This window comes from Drosophila santomea, chromosome X, assembly GCF_016746245.2.
Source record: "Drosophila santomea strain STO CAGO 1482 chromosome X, Prin_Dsan_1.1, whole genome shotgun sequence".
NCBI classification, from domain to species: domain Eukaryota; kingdom Metazoa; phylum Arthropoda; class Insecta; order Diptera; family Drosophilidae; genus Drosophila; species Drosophila santomea.
In genome coordinates, this window is record NC_053021.2 from 13,570,263 (window position 1) to 13,587,309 (window position 17,047).

General features: G+C 43.9%; 2 protein-coding genes across 7 annotated transcripts in view; one reads left to right on the forward strand and one right to left on the reverse strand.

Moving 5' to 3' along the window:
• Nucleotides 1-8,023, reverse strand: part of LOC120456168 (disks large homolog 1) — a 59,303-nt gene extending 51,280 nt beyond the window's left edge. The window contains exons 1-2 of one of the 5 annotated variants that reach the window (XM_039642824.1): nt 7,930-8,023; nt 5,943-6,438 (exon numbers count right to left, since the gene is read on the reverse strand). In XM_039642824.1, coding sequence (XP_039498758.1) covers nt 5,943-6,029 — 87 coding nt within the window. In that variant the 5' untranslated portion in view covers nt 6,030-6,438; nt 7,930-8,023. Of the gene's footprint in view, nt 1-5,942; nt 6,439-7,929 lie in introns of those variants that run through there. The other 4 variants (XM_039642825.2, XM_039642827.2, XM_039642826.2 and 1 more) reach the window with 4 other exon arrangements.
• A 2,620-nt stretch (nt 8,024-10,643) lies between these two features.
• On the forward strand, nt 10,644-16,565 carry LOC120456174 (mitogen-activated protein kinase kinase kinase). 2 transcript variants are annotated; one of them, XM_039642840.2, is made up of 9 exons: nt 10,644-11,031; nt 11,146-11,594; nt 11,655-12,298; nt 12,369-12,535; nt 12,596-12,771; nt 13,042-13,062; nt 13,370-13,546; nt 13,607-13,721; nt 14,145-16,565. In XM_039642840.2, the coding sequence occupies exons 2-9, from the start codon at nt 11,280-11,282 to the stop codon at nt 16,055-16,057; spliced, it is 3,528 nt and encodes a 1,175-aa protein (XP_039498774.1). In that variant the 5' UTR covers nt 10,644-11,031; nt 11,146-11,279; the 3' UTR covers nt 16,058-16,565. The 2 variants fall into 2 exon arrangements, with proteins under 2 accessions (XP_039498774.1, XP_039498775.1); XM_039642841.2 differs by lacking the exon at nt 13,042-13,062.
• The last annotated feature ends 482 nt before the right edge of the window (nt 16,566-17,047 follow it).

The following is a 17,047-nucleotide window of genomic DNA, read 5'->3' on the forward strand; positions in this document are numbered from 1 at the left end:
GGAAAAATGCTGGGCAAAAGGAGCCGAAGGGAATGAAACGAAAACCCAACCTACACTGAAGCTTCATAATTATTGGCGCTTCAACGCCGGATGCAGGAGCCATCAAACACCCATACAGGCAAAAAGCTTAGGCAGTGAGCCAAATACACCGCAGGACGAAAATATAGTGGCGCTTAAGCAATTGAGACAAATGGCTGCTTGAAAAGGTAACTGAATCTGAAGGCTATTAGTTATTTAAGCAATATTCTTGATTTTAGTGATAAACATTCTTTTAGGCACTTGATACGGCACTAAGATGCGGAAATATTTCAAAACACATATGTATTTTGGGGAACGCTTCTCTGGCACCATTACTATTAAGATCCCAACTTTTGTTTACCATGCAACAAGGGATGCATGAAGTCGCAAGCGTGCTGCGGAGACTGACGAGGGCAACTGGCGACATAGACAAACTGGGGCACTTGAGCAACAGCAGCAGTAGTAGCAGCAGCAGTAGCAGCAGTAACAGCAGCTGTGGCAGTACCGCTCCAACCCCCCGAAGCATCCCACTGCCCCACGCCCCCTTGCCAGCACTTTGTCGCACTCGAATGAAAAATGACAGCAATTACGCTTAAATTATGCGTTTGTTTTCATATGAGCGTCCTTGTCAGTTGTTCTTGTTGTTGTACTTGAAGCTCATTTCACACATAGACACATGGCAAGTACAACAAGGCACACTCACCCACACACACACACACACATGCACAGAGTCTAGGCGACAAGTTTTTCCCTTTTTCCCTTTCCTTACGCCCCATCCCTCATTCTGTCGTTCATTGTCTCTTCTGCTTTTCTATTTTCATTTTTTTTTTGTTCTTTACCTTTTGCTCTGGGAAATGCCATGAAAACTGCACCGAAATTCAGTCGAGCGTGATTCGATGGCCACGAAAATATATATATATGAATGGGCTACAAAGTTTTGAAAAAAAGAAAAACTAATTTTCCAATAGCATACCTTTATGGGTTGACTGAACTGCCGGAATGGCTTATAAATAAAGAGAAGGCTAACATAATCAACCATTGACAGCCAATAAAACTTTATGTCAGCGGTCTTCAAATGGATTTGCTATCTTTTTAGAAATTACCTTATGGCACTGATATTTATGTCGCTTACCAACACTTTCCAACAAGCATTCAGTTGGTTTTTAAGTTGGTAACTGTAGCCTAGTACCAAAAAGGTAAACAGTAAGAATATTCTATCTTATCTTCTTGTAATAAGAAGCTAGCTGCATGATGTGTCAAAACAAAGAAATTAACTATCCAAATTGGGTCGCTTACCAACACTTATCCCCCCAAAAAAAAAAAAAGAGCATCACAAATTCCCTGTGATCTCGCTTAATTCTCCATCGCTCCGCTTCTTTGCGCTTGACTGCTAATGACAAAGCCAAGAACAAAAACCAGAAACGAAAACGAAAACGACAAAAAATCGCTGGAAAAAGTGGAAAGAAAACAGGGACAAGAGAGAAGGATGCGGCACAAAAGGGAAAGGGGGGAAAAAGAGAGCGGCGGGGGGAGGCGAAGGCAGAAAGGCGAGAACAAGAACAAAGCACTTGACTTGTCATTTTTGACATATAAATGGCGAAACAAATCTTTGGATATTGTTTTAAATGATGCACACATACCTACACACACACACATACACACTGAAACACACACACAGAGACATAGACAGAGGCAGCTAATAAGTGGCGAAAAAGGGGGGGCGGTTATTTTTGTGAAGGATGAAAAAGGATGTGAAGGATGTGAATGGATATTCGGTATTCCGTGGAATTTCTCCCAATGGGGTTATGGTTATGCAACAAAGTAACACAAATGATACGCACAATTGTGGCTATTGTTAATGTTATTATTATTGTTGTTGTTGTTGTCTCGTTGCTGTTGTTGTTGCTGTTGCTTTTCGCCTTGTTAAAGCTGTATATATGCGAGCATATGTCTTATGATGGAGAGGTCCTTTTGGGGATTTTATATATATTTTGTTGTTGTTTGTGTTTGTTGGGCAGATGAGGGTGTTGGTGGGGGATATTTGCAGGGTATAGAGTGGTCCAGCACATGCGCAATTGCAGGCACCGCAATCAGACACTCACCAGCACACACACACACACACACGCATGTGCGTTTCTTTATTCCCATGCCACCCATGCCACCCACCCACGCTTTTTTAGTCCTTTTTTTGCGGCTCTGAATTAAAGGCAATACAACAAAAACAATACGCAGACCAAGAAGAAGAAGATGAAAAACAACAACAGTAACGTGGGTGAGGGGGAAGGGAAAGGGACACACACACGCCACTTAATGAAGCAAAATGTTTCATACTTTTCATTCTTCTGCATCATTTCACAACCACACCCCCCGCTAATAGAAGAATGCCATTGCCAATGGCCATCGCCATCATATATAAAAGTTATTCGAAAATTTCAAGGCAATTCATGTAAAGAACTTTCCCTGACAGCCGCAGAAAGTAGCTGACTGAATATGGCAAGAATATGGCCAGAAAGCACACATTTCACGACCGCACTGACTGATGGACCACGCCAGAGAACTGCAGCAAGCCACCGGCTCTCTAAGTGCACCCTCTAAACAGCGGGTGTCTCAGCACCCGGGTGTTTGTTGACATTCTATGTGCAGCAATAACAAACAGCCGGGTGTTTTGTTGCTTTTTGATGTTTCTAATGTCTTAACAAAAAACACTGTTATATATTATTAAATAATATGTATACTTAATTAACACTATACTATTTCTATTGTTCTAGCTGGCATTTAAAGTGGAATTATAAAATTATAAGTAAGATAGCTGAAATTATTAGGTTACATTAAAAGGAAATAATAAATAATATTAAATACGAAATAATACTAAATACGAAATAATACTAAATACTAAAAATACTAAATCATACTAAGTATTAAATACCAAATAATTTTAAATACTAAATAATACTAAATACTTAATACCAAATAATACTAAATAATACCAAAATATAAGTGCTCTCCTCTGCGCTTCTCAAAAGTTCTACGTAAGCAAACCACTTTTTCGATAATTTCAAAAAAAAAATACTAAATGTGAGTGAGAAGTGCAGTGATTTTAAGTGGCAGCAGAGGATACCAATAATGTGATTTCGACCTACTGGAGGAAGTGCCTGAGCTAGCTATTTCCCAGGAGCTACAATCAGCTGTCAGCTCTGACGTGGCCAGAGCTTGAGGAAAGGGGTGAGTACCTGGTGTCTACAAGACACCCGAGTGTTTAAGAGATATACATAAATGAGTGTTTTTGCCACTCATCACTTTTTGGGCACTTGCCTCTTTCTGCCTGTTTCTTCTCTGTTCTTCGTTATGAGTGGCGAGTGTGATCGACACCAATGTCATATTAATGTGTTTCCCCCTTTGGACGACACTGATATAAACATAAGTTGCCACTCCAGGCGGCAAGTAAAATCCAAATTAAATAAGGAAATAGAAATTTAGCAAAGTTAAGCTGAAGTACGTTTAATTAAAAAGGAAAGTGCGATTTATCGGATAAGAACGATTCAAAGGAAGTGTGAACTGAAAATAGTAAATAGAATGCCAGCTAAATCAAATAGCAGAGCCAACAACTGCATGCACTAGAAAAAGACATGAAAATCCTTTCAAAATAAATACCCTTAAGCAAATAGAAGCGAGCATTAATTTGCTTTCTATGTTTCTACGAATAACCAGCTTTAAAAAACATGTATTTCTAGGAAGTGTTATTTTTAGGCGCTCGGCTTAATCGGAATTCCATTAACCGAAAATAGACAGCATGGAAAAACAGCACACGCATACATATAGCAATCAGCACAAGGAAAGAGCTGAAATTCGATGAACAAAAAAAAATGAAAAACCAAAGAAGTAGACAAAGAGTTCGACGTGAATATGAAATGCAACTCAAATGGCTTGGCTCACATGGCGCAGGACACAAAATCCACACACAGAAGTATCGACCACTTTTCTCCATTCACACAGCATTATCCTTGCACTTAGGAAACGGCCAGCAGTGAAAAAATCGTTGCCTACTTTTTTGGGCCTCTCAAAAATGCCAACTGAGCTGCAGTGCTCAAAGAGGGGAGGTGAACACTACACTGATGTCTGATGATGATGGCCGATGATGGTAATGGTAATGATTTCCAACAACTCATATCACGCACAAAAAGAAGGCAAAGGAGCCCCTTTGGAGGACCGAATAGTAACTACAAAATGTGTCAGGCTCTGCAGCATGGATTCAAATCGAAGCACTACTCACATTAGCAGCTACACAGGGATTTAAAACTAGTAAGTTCATATGGCACAAGTATTTCACAGGGATTTTAAACTAGTAAGTTCATATTGTACAAGTATTTCACAGGGATTTTAAACTAGTAAGTTCATATTGCACAAGTATTTCACAGGGATTTTAAACTAGTAAGTTCATATTGTACAAGTATTTCACTTAGTGTGCAGTAAAAAAAACATATGAAAGCTCCTTTATGAGCGATTTGTGGCATCTGCCTGAGTTTAAAGGATCAATAAATGCATTTAAATAGTGGTATTTAAGTTTTTTCGTTCTGTATTTGCGAACTGCACCTGTGTGAGTGTTTGCATCTGTGCGTTTGCGAGTAAGTGTCTGTGTATGTGTGTGTGTGTAATAGCCCAAAACGGCAATGTTTAATTAAAAACGATAAAGGACACAACGCCGGCAATGGGCAATGCAAATAAGAGAGTGAATGCAAAGGGCGCAACAGGGGTCGTATCCTTTGCAGGACGCGGAGGGGTGCGGGGGGGGAGGGGAGGATTGCCTACAAGGGGGCTGCATTCATCAGACGTCGCTCGATTGACAAGCAACGGATGCAGCAGTGTACCCCAGTTACATTTATGCTCCCCCACCATCAACACCACCCCCTCGCCCTTCAACCACCCACGCACACGCCAAACAAATTGAAAGCGGAAATGTGCACCACCCCCCTTTCTGCCCCTCTGCCGCCCTGCCCCCCATGTGGCCAGCATGAGAAAGCGAACTGACAAATAAAATTTCACTCAGAGTGAAAGCCATTTCACCCACTGGGAATTCGAAATGCGAAATGTACGAATCTTGGCTCAAATCGAACTGGGGAATCTGTAGCGTTTGAGGGTTATGATGACAGGCGAACGTTGCCAATATTTATAATTGCAGTCAATAAACATTGCATAATTGTGATGGCCATCAATTTGGCGTGAGGTTGAAAACCAATTCAATTTGATTCTGATTCTGGCACAAATAAAAGGATTCAAAGAGCAAGGCACTCAAATTGTTGGGCACAGCCTACTAATACTCGTATGTGCAACATTTCTGCCTGAATAATATACGTTTCAAAATTGTTGTGCAACACCATTTACTCGCATTGTCAATTGCCAATGAAACCAGTTTCGTAGCAGTAACATTTTAAGTATTTTATCGTGTCAATACCATGAATCTCACATATGTATGTACATACAAGAAGGCCATTAAACATACGACACGTTGTCTTAACGAATATGAATTATTGTGGACTGAACTAAAACTATTTGAATGTATGTCGTATTTCAATTGGTTGAGTAATGGATTGTAAAAGTTCATTTTCAGGTTACAGGAAAATTAGAGATGTATTTGTAACTATAAGTTTGAATGGAGATTTAAAAGCATTGCATAAATATTTACAGGTGGATAAGTTGAGTTGTGGAATTTAGAACTGCAAACTTGTGACATTTTTGGTAACCTATTTTTTTTGTAATTTCTACAGGGACCAAACATAAAATTACTTATTTTCAATGCAGTTGTTTTTTAAATTAAAAAATGAACTTCTGTGGGTGTGCCACATTTAAATTTAAGATATAGATATATACCTAATATTATTATATTAAAATTAAATATATATTTTGATTGCCATTTCGATGGAACCCACCTTGCCCTGGGACGAGGAGATCGTTGAGGCCGACGGCGTGCCCGAGGATTGTGCGCTTAAGTTGGAGCGGCTGCTGTTCGCTTGCATCGCGCAAGGCAGGGGCGCCACTTCAGCGGGGGTTCCTGTGCCCCCTTATCCGTATGCTGTTCCTGTTGCTCCACGAGTTCCACTGCTCCAATGCTCCACGAGTTCCACTGCTCCAATGCTCCACTGCTGCAAAGCTCCAGAACCAACTCCAGCTGGCATCAAAGTTCCACCTGTTGGCTACTCCTGGCAACGGGAGGCGGCGAAGGAGTCTGATTCTGATGTGGATTGGATGGAAGTGGAGACGAAGACGGCACCCAAAACCAGGTGGCACTGATGCTCATGGTCTCTCTCTTCGCAGTCGAATGGTCTCAGATCGAAAGCATTGCGTCTTTGGATTGCAGCTAAATAGAACAGCTTTGATTTGGTTCACGCTCTTAGTCGAATAGTTGCTTAAGTAAGACTTGGTGTTCTGCAAGGAATGGAAATGCAAATATTACGTTTAGATTTCTATTGACATTCGCTGCTGTAAAGTGCTGCACTGGAAGTCGAAGCTAGTTAATAATTTCAGCTTAAATTTGAAACGTTTTCTATACTCCATTTGGCTGCTCTTTTGTTTGCTCGATTGTTCATTTTCTCTCTCGACTTTGTCTGCCACAAAGTTCAGTCTTCCACCGCCGAGTGAGGAAAAATCAACAGAAAAAAGGAGCTCTGCCAGCAGCGCAGTCGCCGCGCAGCAGCAGCGCTGGCAGTTGACTCTGAAATGGCCAAAAATAGGGCTAGGTCATCCACATCGTGTTACCACTTGTACACCACAAAAAAAAAAAGGAAAAGAATAATAATAAATACACAGAGAGAAATGGCATTAAATGCCAAAAAGTTGAGGCTTGTTAAATAATATTAATATGCTTTCAAAAGTACAGCATTGTCTTGAATCTAATGAAAATGAAGTGTTTGCTCTGAAGACTTTCAGTGCACAAAATATCATAGCATACTTATGAACACCTCTATGTCAAGTTTCAAAGTCCAACAATCTAATTTGCAGTGAATTGCGTGGCTTAAGCCTCCAAAATAGTGGCCAAAAATGGTAAATATGTAAAGCATTCGCAGTTTCGAGTGTGGCAAGTACAATGAATGCTTTGCATGGACAAGGACAAAGACGAAGCCCAAGCTGAATATCCTTTGGATGGCCAAAAAATAAAAAAAAGGATGCTGCAGTCACGCCCATCGAAAAAGGGGCGACAGCATTTCCATGCCAAGGGCATGGCTTGTAGCACCCCATTGCCAAGCCCACGCCACCCCGCACCACCCCGCACCACCCACCTCCATTCAGCACCACCCAGCAGCAGGCATCACCCGGTTTTTCGCCACTTTCGCAGCGTTTTTTGGATCCCAAGCACAAGCACATTTTGCGGCGCAGACATAACCTCAACTTCTTGCGCGCTGCTTACCACGCTGCCGGCGTCGCAGTCAGCGTCGCAGCTACCAGCGGCAGAGGCAGTGGCAGCCATTTTAGAGTTAGAGGCCAGGCAACAGCTTTACATGGATTTATGTCTATATATGTACGTGTGTGAGTGTATGTATGTATGTATGTGCTTTCCTTTTGTATAAAAATGTATGTGTGTTTGTGTGTGTGTTTGTGTGATTTTCCCCCGATTTTTCTTTTGGCAAGAGCAAAAATAGTGTCAAGGAAACTATTGAGAGACGGCAAAGAAATTAAATAATAGATTAAGTAAGCTGTCAGTCAGCGAGTTTAGAGCCAAATCTAATTTCAGGCTAACCGTTTTTCATTTTCATGGTGATAAACAGCAGTAATGGAACGATTTTCGCTGATATCTCAATTTGGTTTGCGCCTAACTTCTACCAGATCTATCAGTTTATGATTCTCTATTGCTAAACAATGGCTGTTTTGGCAAAAAAGCGAATAAAATATGTTTAATCATTTTAAAAAACCATAAGTTACCTCAGTTTTCCGCTGCTGAAAGTGCAGTTTGTTGATTTCTCTGCGCTTGATTGGCTTTAAATTAATTACTTTAAATTAATTGTATTACTGAATCTATTTTGGCTTGCTTGTTGTGCGTTTCGTTTTCCTTAAATTTAACTTGATAATTTCTATAAATATATATATATTTGTATTTATATTCTCGACCCTTTACTTTTGTGCGTTTGGCATGCTTTTTGCAGCATCATTGCCTGTTTTACATATTCGCCTTGGCTTTTTGCATTTTGATCATTATTTTGTTGTATTTCAGCCAGGGATTAAAGAACGGCAAAAAAAAAATGTTACCAAAAAAACAACAAGAAAATAGCAACACACACGCGCGCGAAATCACACCCACACACGCGCGCACACACGCACACGCACACACACACACACACACACTGAAAAACGCGCACGCGGCGGAAAAAAATATGAGCAATATTTTTTTTTTTTTGTATATTTTGTAGAAGAGCGTTCAAATTACTTTGTGCGTAAAGTTATTATTTATATTTGCAGTGCGGTTTCCGGTTTTAGCTACATTATTCCAGGGATTTCGAGCAAGATGGAAATGTACGATTTTCTAGGCGAGAGCACTCTTTTCGGTTTCTATTGTGTGTGATTAGTTGCGTTTGCCGTATTTTTAGCCCGTTCCGGAGGATTTATTACGTGCAATCCGCCCGTGCGCTGCGCACGCCCGCGTCTGCCGCCGATTTGGAATTGCCACGACGTTGCGTTGAAATGTTGCGCGTAACTGAGTGGCACAGCCTGTGCTGCTTGTGCCGCCGCCGCTGCTGCTGCTGCTGCCACTTCTGCTGCTGCTGCTGATGCTAAATGCTGCTGCTGCTGCTGCTGCCACACAGCCGCGCCGACCACTGCCGAGGCTGCTCTCCTCTCCGGGCGAAGCGAGTGGCGATGCCCAGCGGTACAGGTCCTGGGCCGTAGTGTCCTGCGCCGCTCTGCTCCTGGCTGCTGGCTCCGGATCCGGCAAAGGCTGCCACTACGACTACGGAGTTGCAGATGTAGCGCCACATCGGCCAGCAGCCAGCAGCCCGGTTTGGTTTGGCTTGCTTCTGCTCGGCTCTGCTCACCGAAGGCACGAGATGCTCTGCTGCCGAAGGACAGTGGGCCCAAATGCACCATTGTTGTTGCTTAATTTTGGAGTTTATTAATTAACAATATTTAAAAAAACAACAATGTAAACATATATTTCAGCTCTTTCTTTTACTTGCTTTACCAAAGATGTCTGTTAACAAAAAGTTTTAATATCATACATACAGATGACTTTTCCATGTTTGAAAATAATTGTGAGATAAAATAGAAATACCAATTATTTATTTTGCATTAGTAAGCTGGATGCATTAAAATAAAATATTTTGTATTCCCATAAGTTCCATAAATTCGTTCAAAAATGCTCGTAAAAGAAAAAAAGTTTTTAAGCGCTCAACTGGCCATCCGTTCCACTGTGCGATGCCGACGCTGGACCAAAAGGATGAACGGCACAGCGGCGCAGAGCCGCAGCCGAAAGGACACGAGCGCAGCCGAGCTGTTCAAGGGTCGTGCCAGCGGCGGATGGAGGGGGGGGCTTACAAAACACATGGCAAGGACTAGGCCACCCAGCAGCCGCCACCCACCACCCACTACACTCCAGAAAAACAAGGGCGCGTGTTGGCCGCACGACGAGATTCGCCTGCGAAACGAAGAGAGCCAGTGGCGCAGGGGGTCGAAGAGGGGAGGGGGCATGCTGCGTGAGGGGGAAGGGGACAGGCGGAGGCGAAGGGTGACGGATACACAGAGTATACACAGCGTTCCGTTCCGCGATGCAACAGCAACATCATCAGGCCAAATCCGCATCGGGAAAACAGGCAAAACAGCGAAAGCGGCCAAAGCAGCAGCTGTAAGCCACCCTCCCCCCCTTTTCATGGATTTCCCCGACTTCTCTGCAAAAATCATGCGCATCACGAAATTGCCGAATATCCAAACGGAAAACATATGACAGTGACATTCGATTTGAAACGTGATTTCAAATAATTAATCCACATAATGTGATTTAATCGATGGACAAGTCAGTCGATATTTTTTCTATCAAAACTTTAACATTTATTAGTAATTAAATGAAGGAAAGCTTCTTTTTATTGATTAAAACTAAGTTAATTTTGAAATTCATTTAATAAAATCAGAAATGGTTAAGAGACAAGAAACTATAATTTAAGTTTAATTAATGCAGTTGTGGTTGCTTACGAAACTGTAAATTCACTTTATTTAAATTTAACCATTAGCAGTGTTTCTGATTTATGCACGTTTGTTTTAAAAATTTTAGTGCTACTTTGCTGCACTTTTAAAATTTTAACATCACCCGCCAATTAAATTATCGATATGATAAATACCACTGTTAAAAATGTGAAAAGTATATTTTTAAATGCCAAAAAGTTTCCGTTGACCAACACCGGTTTTATGTTATTTTTTAGTATGATTTGAAATGGAACTAGTTTAAAATCCAGCAACTGGTTTTTGTGACCCGTAACAAAATGATTTACAAAACCATGTGATTATACAAAAAATATGATTTAACAATATTAATGTATACATATAATTACTTTAAAGAGCATTTTAATTATTATTATGTCGCCGAACTGGAACCAAAATCCCAGATGAACCGCAAATGTAACCAGTTCACTTGGCTGGGTCCAAAGACCAGTTCAATTAAACTAGTTCACATTTGAACAGTGCAACTCTAGTTTTTTTTTTTTTAATACATATGTGTTTTAAAAACATATGCAGAATCGGGCAAATAAAACGGATATAACCGATTGGACAGGATCAAAAATAGAGCAAATTAACCCACAACGTTGAGGGCGACTGCGACTGCGAGAGAGCGACCATGGTGTGCAGCGCGTGTGCGTGTGTGTGTGTTTTGTACCGTGTTGTCTGATTGTGTGCCGTTGTTGTTTTTGTTGTTGTTCTTGCTGTTGCTGTTGTGCGTGTGGTCGACGGACGGACAGTGGGACACAACGACAGTGGACAATCCGGTGGCGGAGCAGTCCGGTGGGCAGGAGGGCAGGATTAGCCGCAACATCCTTACTCGTCGTAAGCTGACCCCACCCCACCCCCTTTGGCAACAAATATTACTAAGCTGCTGCTGCTTCTTCTTCTTCTCCGTCTTCGCCCCTTTGCGTTTTTATCTCTCTTTCACACACACAGCGAAACAATAGCAAGCTGAAACGCAGGAAAGCAAGAGAAAACAACAAAAAAGAAAAAAAAAAAAAAGAGGAGAAACAGAAAACAAAAACAAAGAAGAGGTTCGGGGTTTCCATGTCGCCAACTGCGGGTCTTTGATGCCCTCGCAGGTCTACCGAGGAGTGGACACCACCAACATGCTGCCGATCAGCGAGGAGCAGCAGCTGCAACAGCAGCAGCAGCAGCAGTTGGAGCAACTGCATCATCAGCAGATACCAGAGATTCCAATACCAGATCTAGATCAAGTCGAGACCCAGGTGGGCGATGGCAGCCTATGGACCGCTCTGTACGACTACGATGCCCAGGGCGAGGATGAGCTGACCCTGCGGCGCGGCGAAATCGTCGTGGTCCTGTCCACGGACAGCGAAGTATCTGGCGATGTGGGCTGGTGGACCGGCAAAATTGGAGATAAGGTAATTAATTATACAATGTTCCCTCAAAGAACGTACGAATTAAACTCGATTCCATTTCAGGTTGGTGTCTTCCCCAAGGACTTTGTCACCGATGAGGATCCACTGCAACTGAATGTCTCGTCCGCCATTGGCGACATCCAGCCGCATGAGATCGAGTACAGTGAGCTGGACATCAAGGAAGTCATCGGTTCCGGTGGCTTCTGTAAAGTCCATCGTGGCTACTACGATGGCGAAGAGGTGGCCATCAAGATTGCCCATCAAACGGGCGAGGATAATATGCGGGATAACGTACTGCAGGAGGCCAAACTATTTTGGGCCCTCAAGCACGAAAACATAGCAGCCTTGCGAGGAGTATGTCTGAATACCAAACTCTGTCTGGTGATGGAGTACGCCAGGGGAGGCAGTCTTAATCGCATACTAGCTGGCAAGATACCACCCGATGTCCTAGTCAACTGGGCCATACAAATAGCCAGGGGCATGAACTATCTGCACAATGAGGCGCCCATGTCGATTATACATCGCGACCTCAAGTCCTCCAATGTGTTAATCTACGAGGCCATCGAGGGCAATCATCTGCAGCAGAAGACGCTCAAGATCACCGATTTCGGCTTGGCCAGGGAGATGTACAACACGCAAAGGATGAGTGCGGCGGGCACGTACGCTTGGATGCCACCGGAGGTCATCAGCGTTAGCACCTATTCCAAGTAAGATACATTTTAAATTGCTCTTAACTCTTAACTCTCTACCTACATAACAACACTCCTTATCCGCCAGATTCTCCGATGTTTGGAGCTACGGTGTATTGCTGTGGGAACTGATAACGGGCGAGACGCCGTACAAGGGCTTCGATCCGTTGTCCGTGGCCTACGGCGTGGCTGTCAATACGCTGACCTTGCCCATACCAAAAACCTGCCCAGAGACTTGGGGAGCCCTAATGAAAAGTAAGTGATGCAATGCGATGAACATGAAATATTAAAATTTTATTATATGATTTCCCGCAGGCTGCTGGCAAACGGATCCGCACAAGCGACCTGGCTTCAAGGAGATTCTCAAACAGCTGGAGAGCATCGCCTGCTCCAAGTTCACCCTGACGCCTCAGGAGTCTTTTCACTACATGCAGGAGTGCTGGCGAAAGGAGATCGCGGGCGTGCTGCACGATTTGCGCGAAAAAGAAAAGGTACCATCTGACACTGGAGAACGCCAGGCAAACCGGCAATTTACAAACCTATATCCTATACCTATTAGAGTTGCTCTAGATCGTTTCTAGACCGTTTCTTGTTGGCCTTACGCCGCGCTCTTGAGTTCTTTCATAGTCGCCCCCACCCCCTTTTCTCCCACTTGGTCGTTGATAAAATTCTAATAATTTGGTATATACTTTCTCTCCAAAAACAAAACAAAACAATACAAAATTCCCCTGTTAACCAATAAAACATCCAACGACGTTAAGCGTTTCCAAACCATCGAAGAGGTAAGCGCGTCCAACAGGTTTCTCTTGCCCGCCGTTTGCATTTCAGTTGCGTTGCGTTGCATTGCGTTACTTTCTATTGTTTCGTTACATTACTTTACTCCATTTCACCCTAAGTTATACTGTTTTTTTTTTTTTTTGATTGGCTGGATTACACCCACGATAGAGCCCCTCACAAGCCAACAGCTGCATGGTTTCTAGTTCCAAGTTAATGCTATTTTCTAGCACAAGTCCCCTGTACAGTGACCAAAGCCTAACCCCAACACTAACCCGCCACGTTCCGCCATGTTATCCCCTTTCATCCCGACAGGAACTGCGCAACAAGGAGGAGCAGCTGCTCAGGGTGCAGAACGAGCAGCGCGAGAAGGCGAATCTCCTGAAAATTCGCGAGCAGAAACTGCGCGAGCGTGAAATGGTGCTGATCGAACGGGAGCTTGTCATGATGCAGCCGGTGCCATCGAAACGCAAACACAAAAAGGGCAAGAAGGTATGTGAATATGCTCATAACGAAGATTCTTACATAACATGTCTTCTATCTATCATGCAGAACAAACCGCTGCAGATATCGCTGCCCACGGGCTTCCGGCACACGATTACGGCCGTACGCGACAAGGCGGAGCAGCCGGGATCACCTTCCTTCTCCGGATTGCGCATTGTGGCACGTGAGTAGTGGGGATTTCCCTGCATCCATCCCAGAGATCTGATTAACATGGATGGGGTTATTGCAACACATGATTAAGCTTACAAGATTAGGGTTGTTTTTCCCATGATGCTTAATTTCAATCAAAAATTGTATTACTCATAATGATATATTCGCTGGACTTAGCACCGCATATGCCTCTAGTGAGTATGCAGTGCATCATGCAGGTCTTAGTGATAAGATTAGGCATCTGGCAGGCGCAAGATTAGACAGGAGACGAGTCGTCGTGGCTCGTATCAGTTAGCGAAATTAATTAGATTCTTTGCATATTTTTGGTACCATTGTTTTTCAATTAATTTTTGTACATTATTTTTTTATTTTTCGTTATATTTTCCTCTTATGTTCCGTATTATTTTGATGATTTGATGACTGTGGGGTGAATCAGTGACCGATGGGCACAAGGGCAAGACGTGGGGCCCATCAACGATGCACCAGCGGGAGCGATCCCTACTGCCATCGCAACTGGGCGGCGGTCAGCCGGAATGGCCCGCCCAAACCTCAACCCACTCCTCATTCAGCAAGAGTGCTCCGAATCTGGACAAGAAGCAACAGCAACAGCAGCAGCAGCAGAACCAGCAACAGGTGGCCTCGCTGACACCGCCGCCGGGCTTGGGAACTTTGGGTGGAGGTGGAAGTGGAGGCGCTGGTGGGACGCCGGCCACATCCTTGTTGTACCCAGGTATACCCTTTATACTAACGCGCCCCAACAACAACAACATTGGCAATTGTAAAGCCATCACCACCACCATCACAACCACGACCGCCACCACCACCACCACCACCAACAACAACAACAACAACAGCATCTCCGCCAACAACAACAACAATCAGCTAAATAATAATAGTACTATTAATAGCAATAACAATAACAGTCAAACTAACCTAACCAACCAACCGAACACGATAATCATCCTCCAGAACGGGCGGAGCAACACCAACAACAGCAGCACCAGCCGATCCCCAGCCAAGATCTACCATCGCGCCAGGAGTCAGGAGTACGGACTGGATCATCCGCATGGCTATCAGCCACCACCACTCTATTTGGTAACGGATGACAGCTCGGAAACGGACACTGTGGCCAGTCCGACCGGTTGCTTTCACTTCCTGCGGCCCGGCCACTCGTCCGCGGCCAGTGGTGCAGTGCATCTGCAGCGCTTTGGCGGCAGTCTGGGCAACAGTCCAGCTGTGGGCAGAAAGAAGCATTCGCTGGACAGCAGCAGTCATCATCCGCCACCAAATAGTAGCAATAGCTTCGCACTGCACAACCAATTAACTATGCCATCAGAGGACAACAATACGTATGATCATGCCTTCTATCGGGATGTGTTCAAGAAGATGTCCATGGCCAGCAGCGAACGGGTGAACTCCAAGTCCAGTGGCGACCTGACCATGTACAACTCCAGCACACCGCTCACTGCCAGGGATTGCGATGATGCGGAAGAGGCCTTCGAGGGCGGACGCTTTCAGCGTAACTTCTCCGGCTCGCAGTTTCCACGCCACTGCTTCTTCACCAGGCAGGAGGAAGAGGGGGAAGGGGAAGCGGATGAGGCGGAGGTGGACACAGCAGAAGCGGAAGCCGAAGACGACAGTCAAGTGCCCGTCAGTCAGATGCGCCAAAACTCCACCACCTCGCGCAAGAGCTCAGTGACGTTCCAGAGCGTCAGTTTCGAAGAGCCAGATTTCGTGACCACCACGCCACGAACGACTGCCAGATCGGATGTATACACATCTAATGCCTCCATTAGCTTTGCCACCTATCGCTCTGCCTCGCCATCGCTGTCCTCGTCCTCCACCACTGCATCCGCCTCCGCCTCCATTGCTTCTACCGAAGCCGTGAACGGCTATCACATGCAGGAGAACTCGATACTGAACACACGTCGCATGCAAGACGTTCAGCCGCATCCCGATGTCATCAAGCTGAAGGAACACTTGCGCGCACAGGAACAGCGCCAGCAGAGCAAGAACCTAAAGAAGCAGCGGCCGAAGCACATTACCAAATCCAAGAGTGTTGAGGCGCCTGTCGAGGGACAGCAGCACCATCATGATGACCACCATATTGATCAACAGCACCAGCATCACTCGGCTGGATCGAGCAAAATTCGCGCCTTTTTCAATCTGTTCACGCGATCGCGTAAGCAGTACAGCAAGCTGGCGGAGCACAACATGGTCGGTGGCTCCGAGTTCTGTGCCATTGATCCCTATCAAACCGATTTGGCCATCGGCGGCAGCAGTCGCTCCCTGAAGCGCAAGGGCAAGAAGCCGCAAACGCAATCCTGCGAGCAACTGGAGCGATGCTAAAGTGCCACTAAAGCAGAAGTTGGGGAGCTGTGCTGCTGTTGGAGTTGGAGTTGGCCGCCAGAGGAGAACCGCCTAATTAGCTCATTGTTTTATATTAAAACTGTAGACTAAGTCAGACGCAAACGATGAAAAGAGAGATGAAACACCAGACGACAGAAGGACTTCCTCTGAGGATTAGCAATAGCTAATGTGTCAAAATAGGAGGGCCCAGATACCCAGATACCCAATTGCCTCCCCGTCTAACAAAATCACTAAACATAACAACCAAACTCCCCCGTCCGAGGTTGGCATAATAATAATAATAATAATAATTCATAATAACCGAATTGTTCCTAACGAATGCAATATGCAATATTCACACAAACATACACACACAAGTTATCCTAATTAGTCCAGTGATTTTTTGCCAGGGGAGCGGCTAGAAAATTGCAAAAATAGTACAGATGAAGGACGAACTTTTACGGATCAAACGGATAGACTAACGCCGCTTATACGTAGACATCAGAAACATAAAAAGAAAGTGAAAGAAAGTAAAACATTTGCATGGGCCAATGGCAAAATATTGAACTAAACCATATACATAATATATACCATATGTGTAACAATTGGATTAACCATAAGGAAACCATATTGCTATATTTATACCGATGCGTAAGTGCGTCCTTACATTACATTACACACATCTTAGTTGAACTAAGCTCTAGTTTTGTAGGAATTCGAACTTTTTTTTTGTGTCCAGCTAAAAAACCTTCTTTTCTCCATTACTTCCTTCTATGTAAGAGATATTTTCCAAATTTCCATCGCTTTCCGCATTTCGTTGTGGCCTACACTTAACGAAAAACTCGCAAGACGATTTGCGGTGCATTTTTTATTTTAATTTTATATTCGACTTTTTTGGTATTTTGAGCACAGTTTTATTTACATTTATTATGCAATCGGGTTTTCCATTTTATTTATTTATGATTTCTTTTACAAAAGCACAAGAGTTAA

What these genes read in the sequence shown, in the direction of transcription:
- LOC120456174 (XM_039642840.2), top strand. Translation starts at nt 11,280, where the DNA reads ATGCCCTCGCAGGTCTACCGAGGAGTGGACACCACCAACATGCTGCCG. An exon ending in CCGGCAAAATTGGAGATAAG is followed by an intron (nt 11,595 to 11,654) that starts GTAATTAATTAT and finishes ATTCCATTTCAG; the next exon opens with GTTGGTGTCTTCCCCAAGGA. An exon ending in AACACAAAAAGGGCAAGAAG is followed by an intron (nt 13,547 to 13,606) that starts GTATGTGAATAT and finishes TCTATCATGCAG; the next exon opens with AACAAACCGCTGCAGATATC.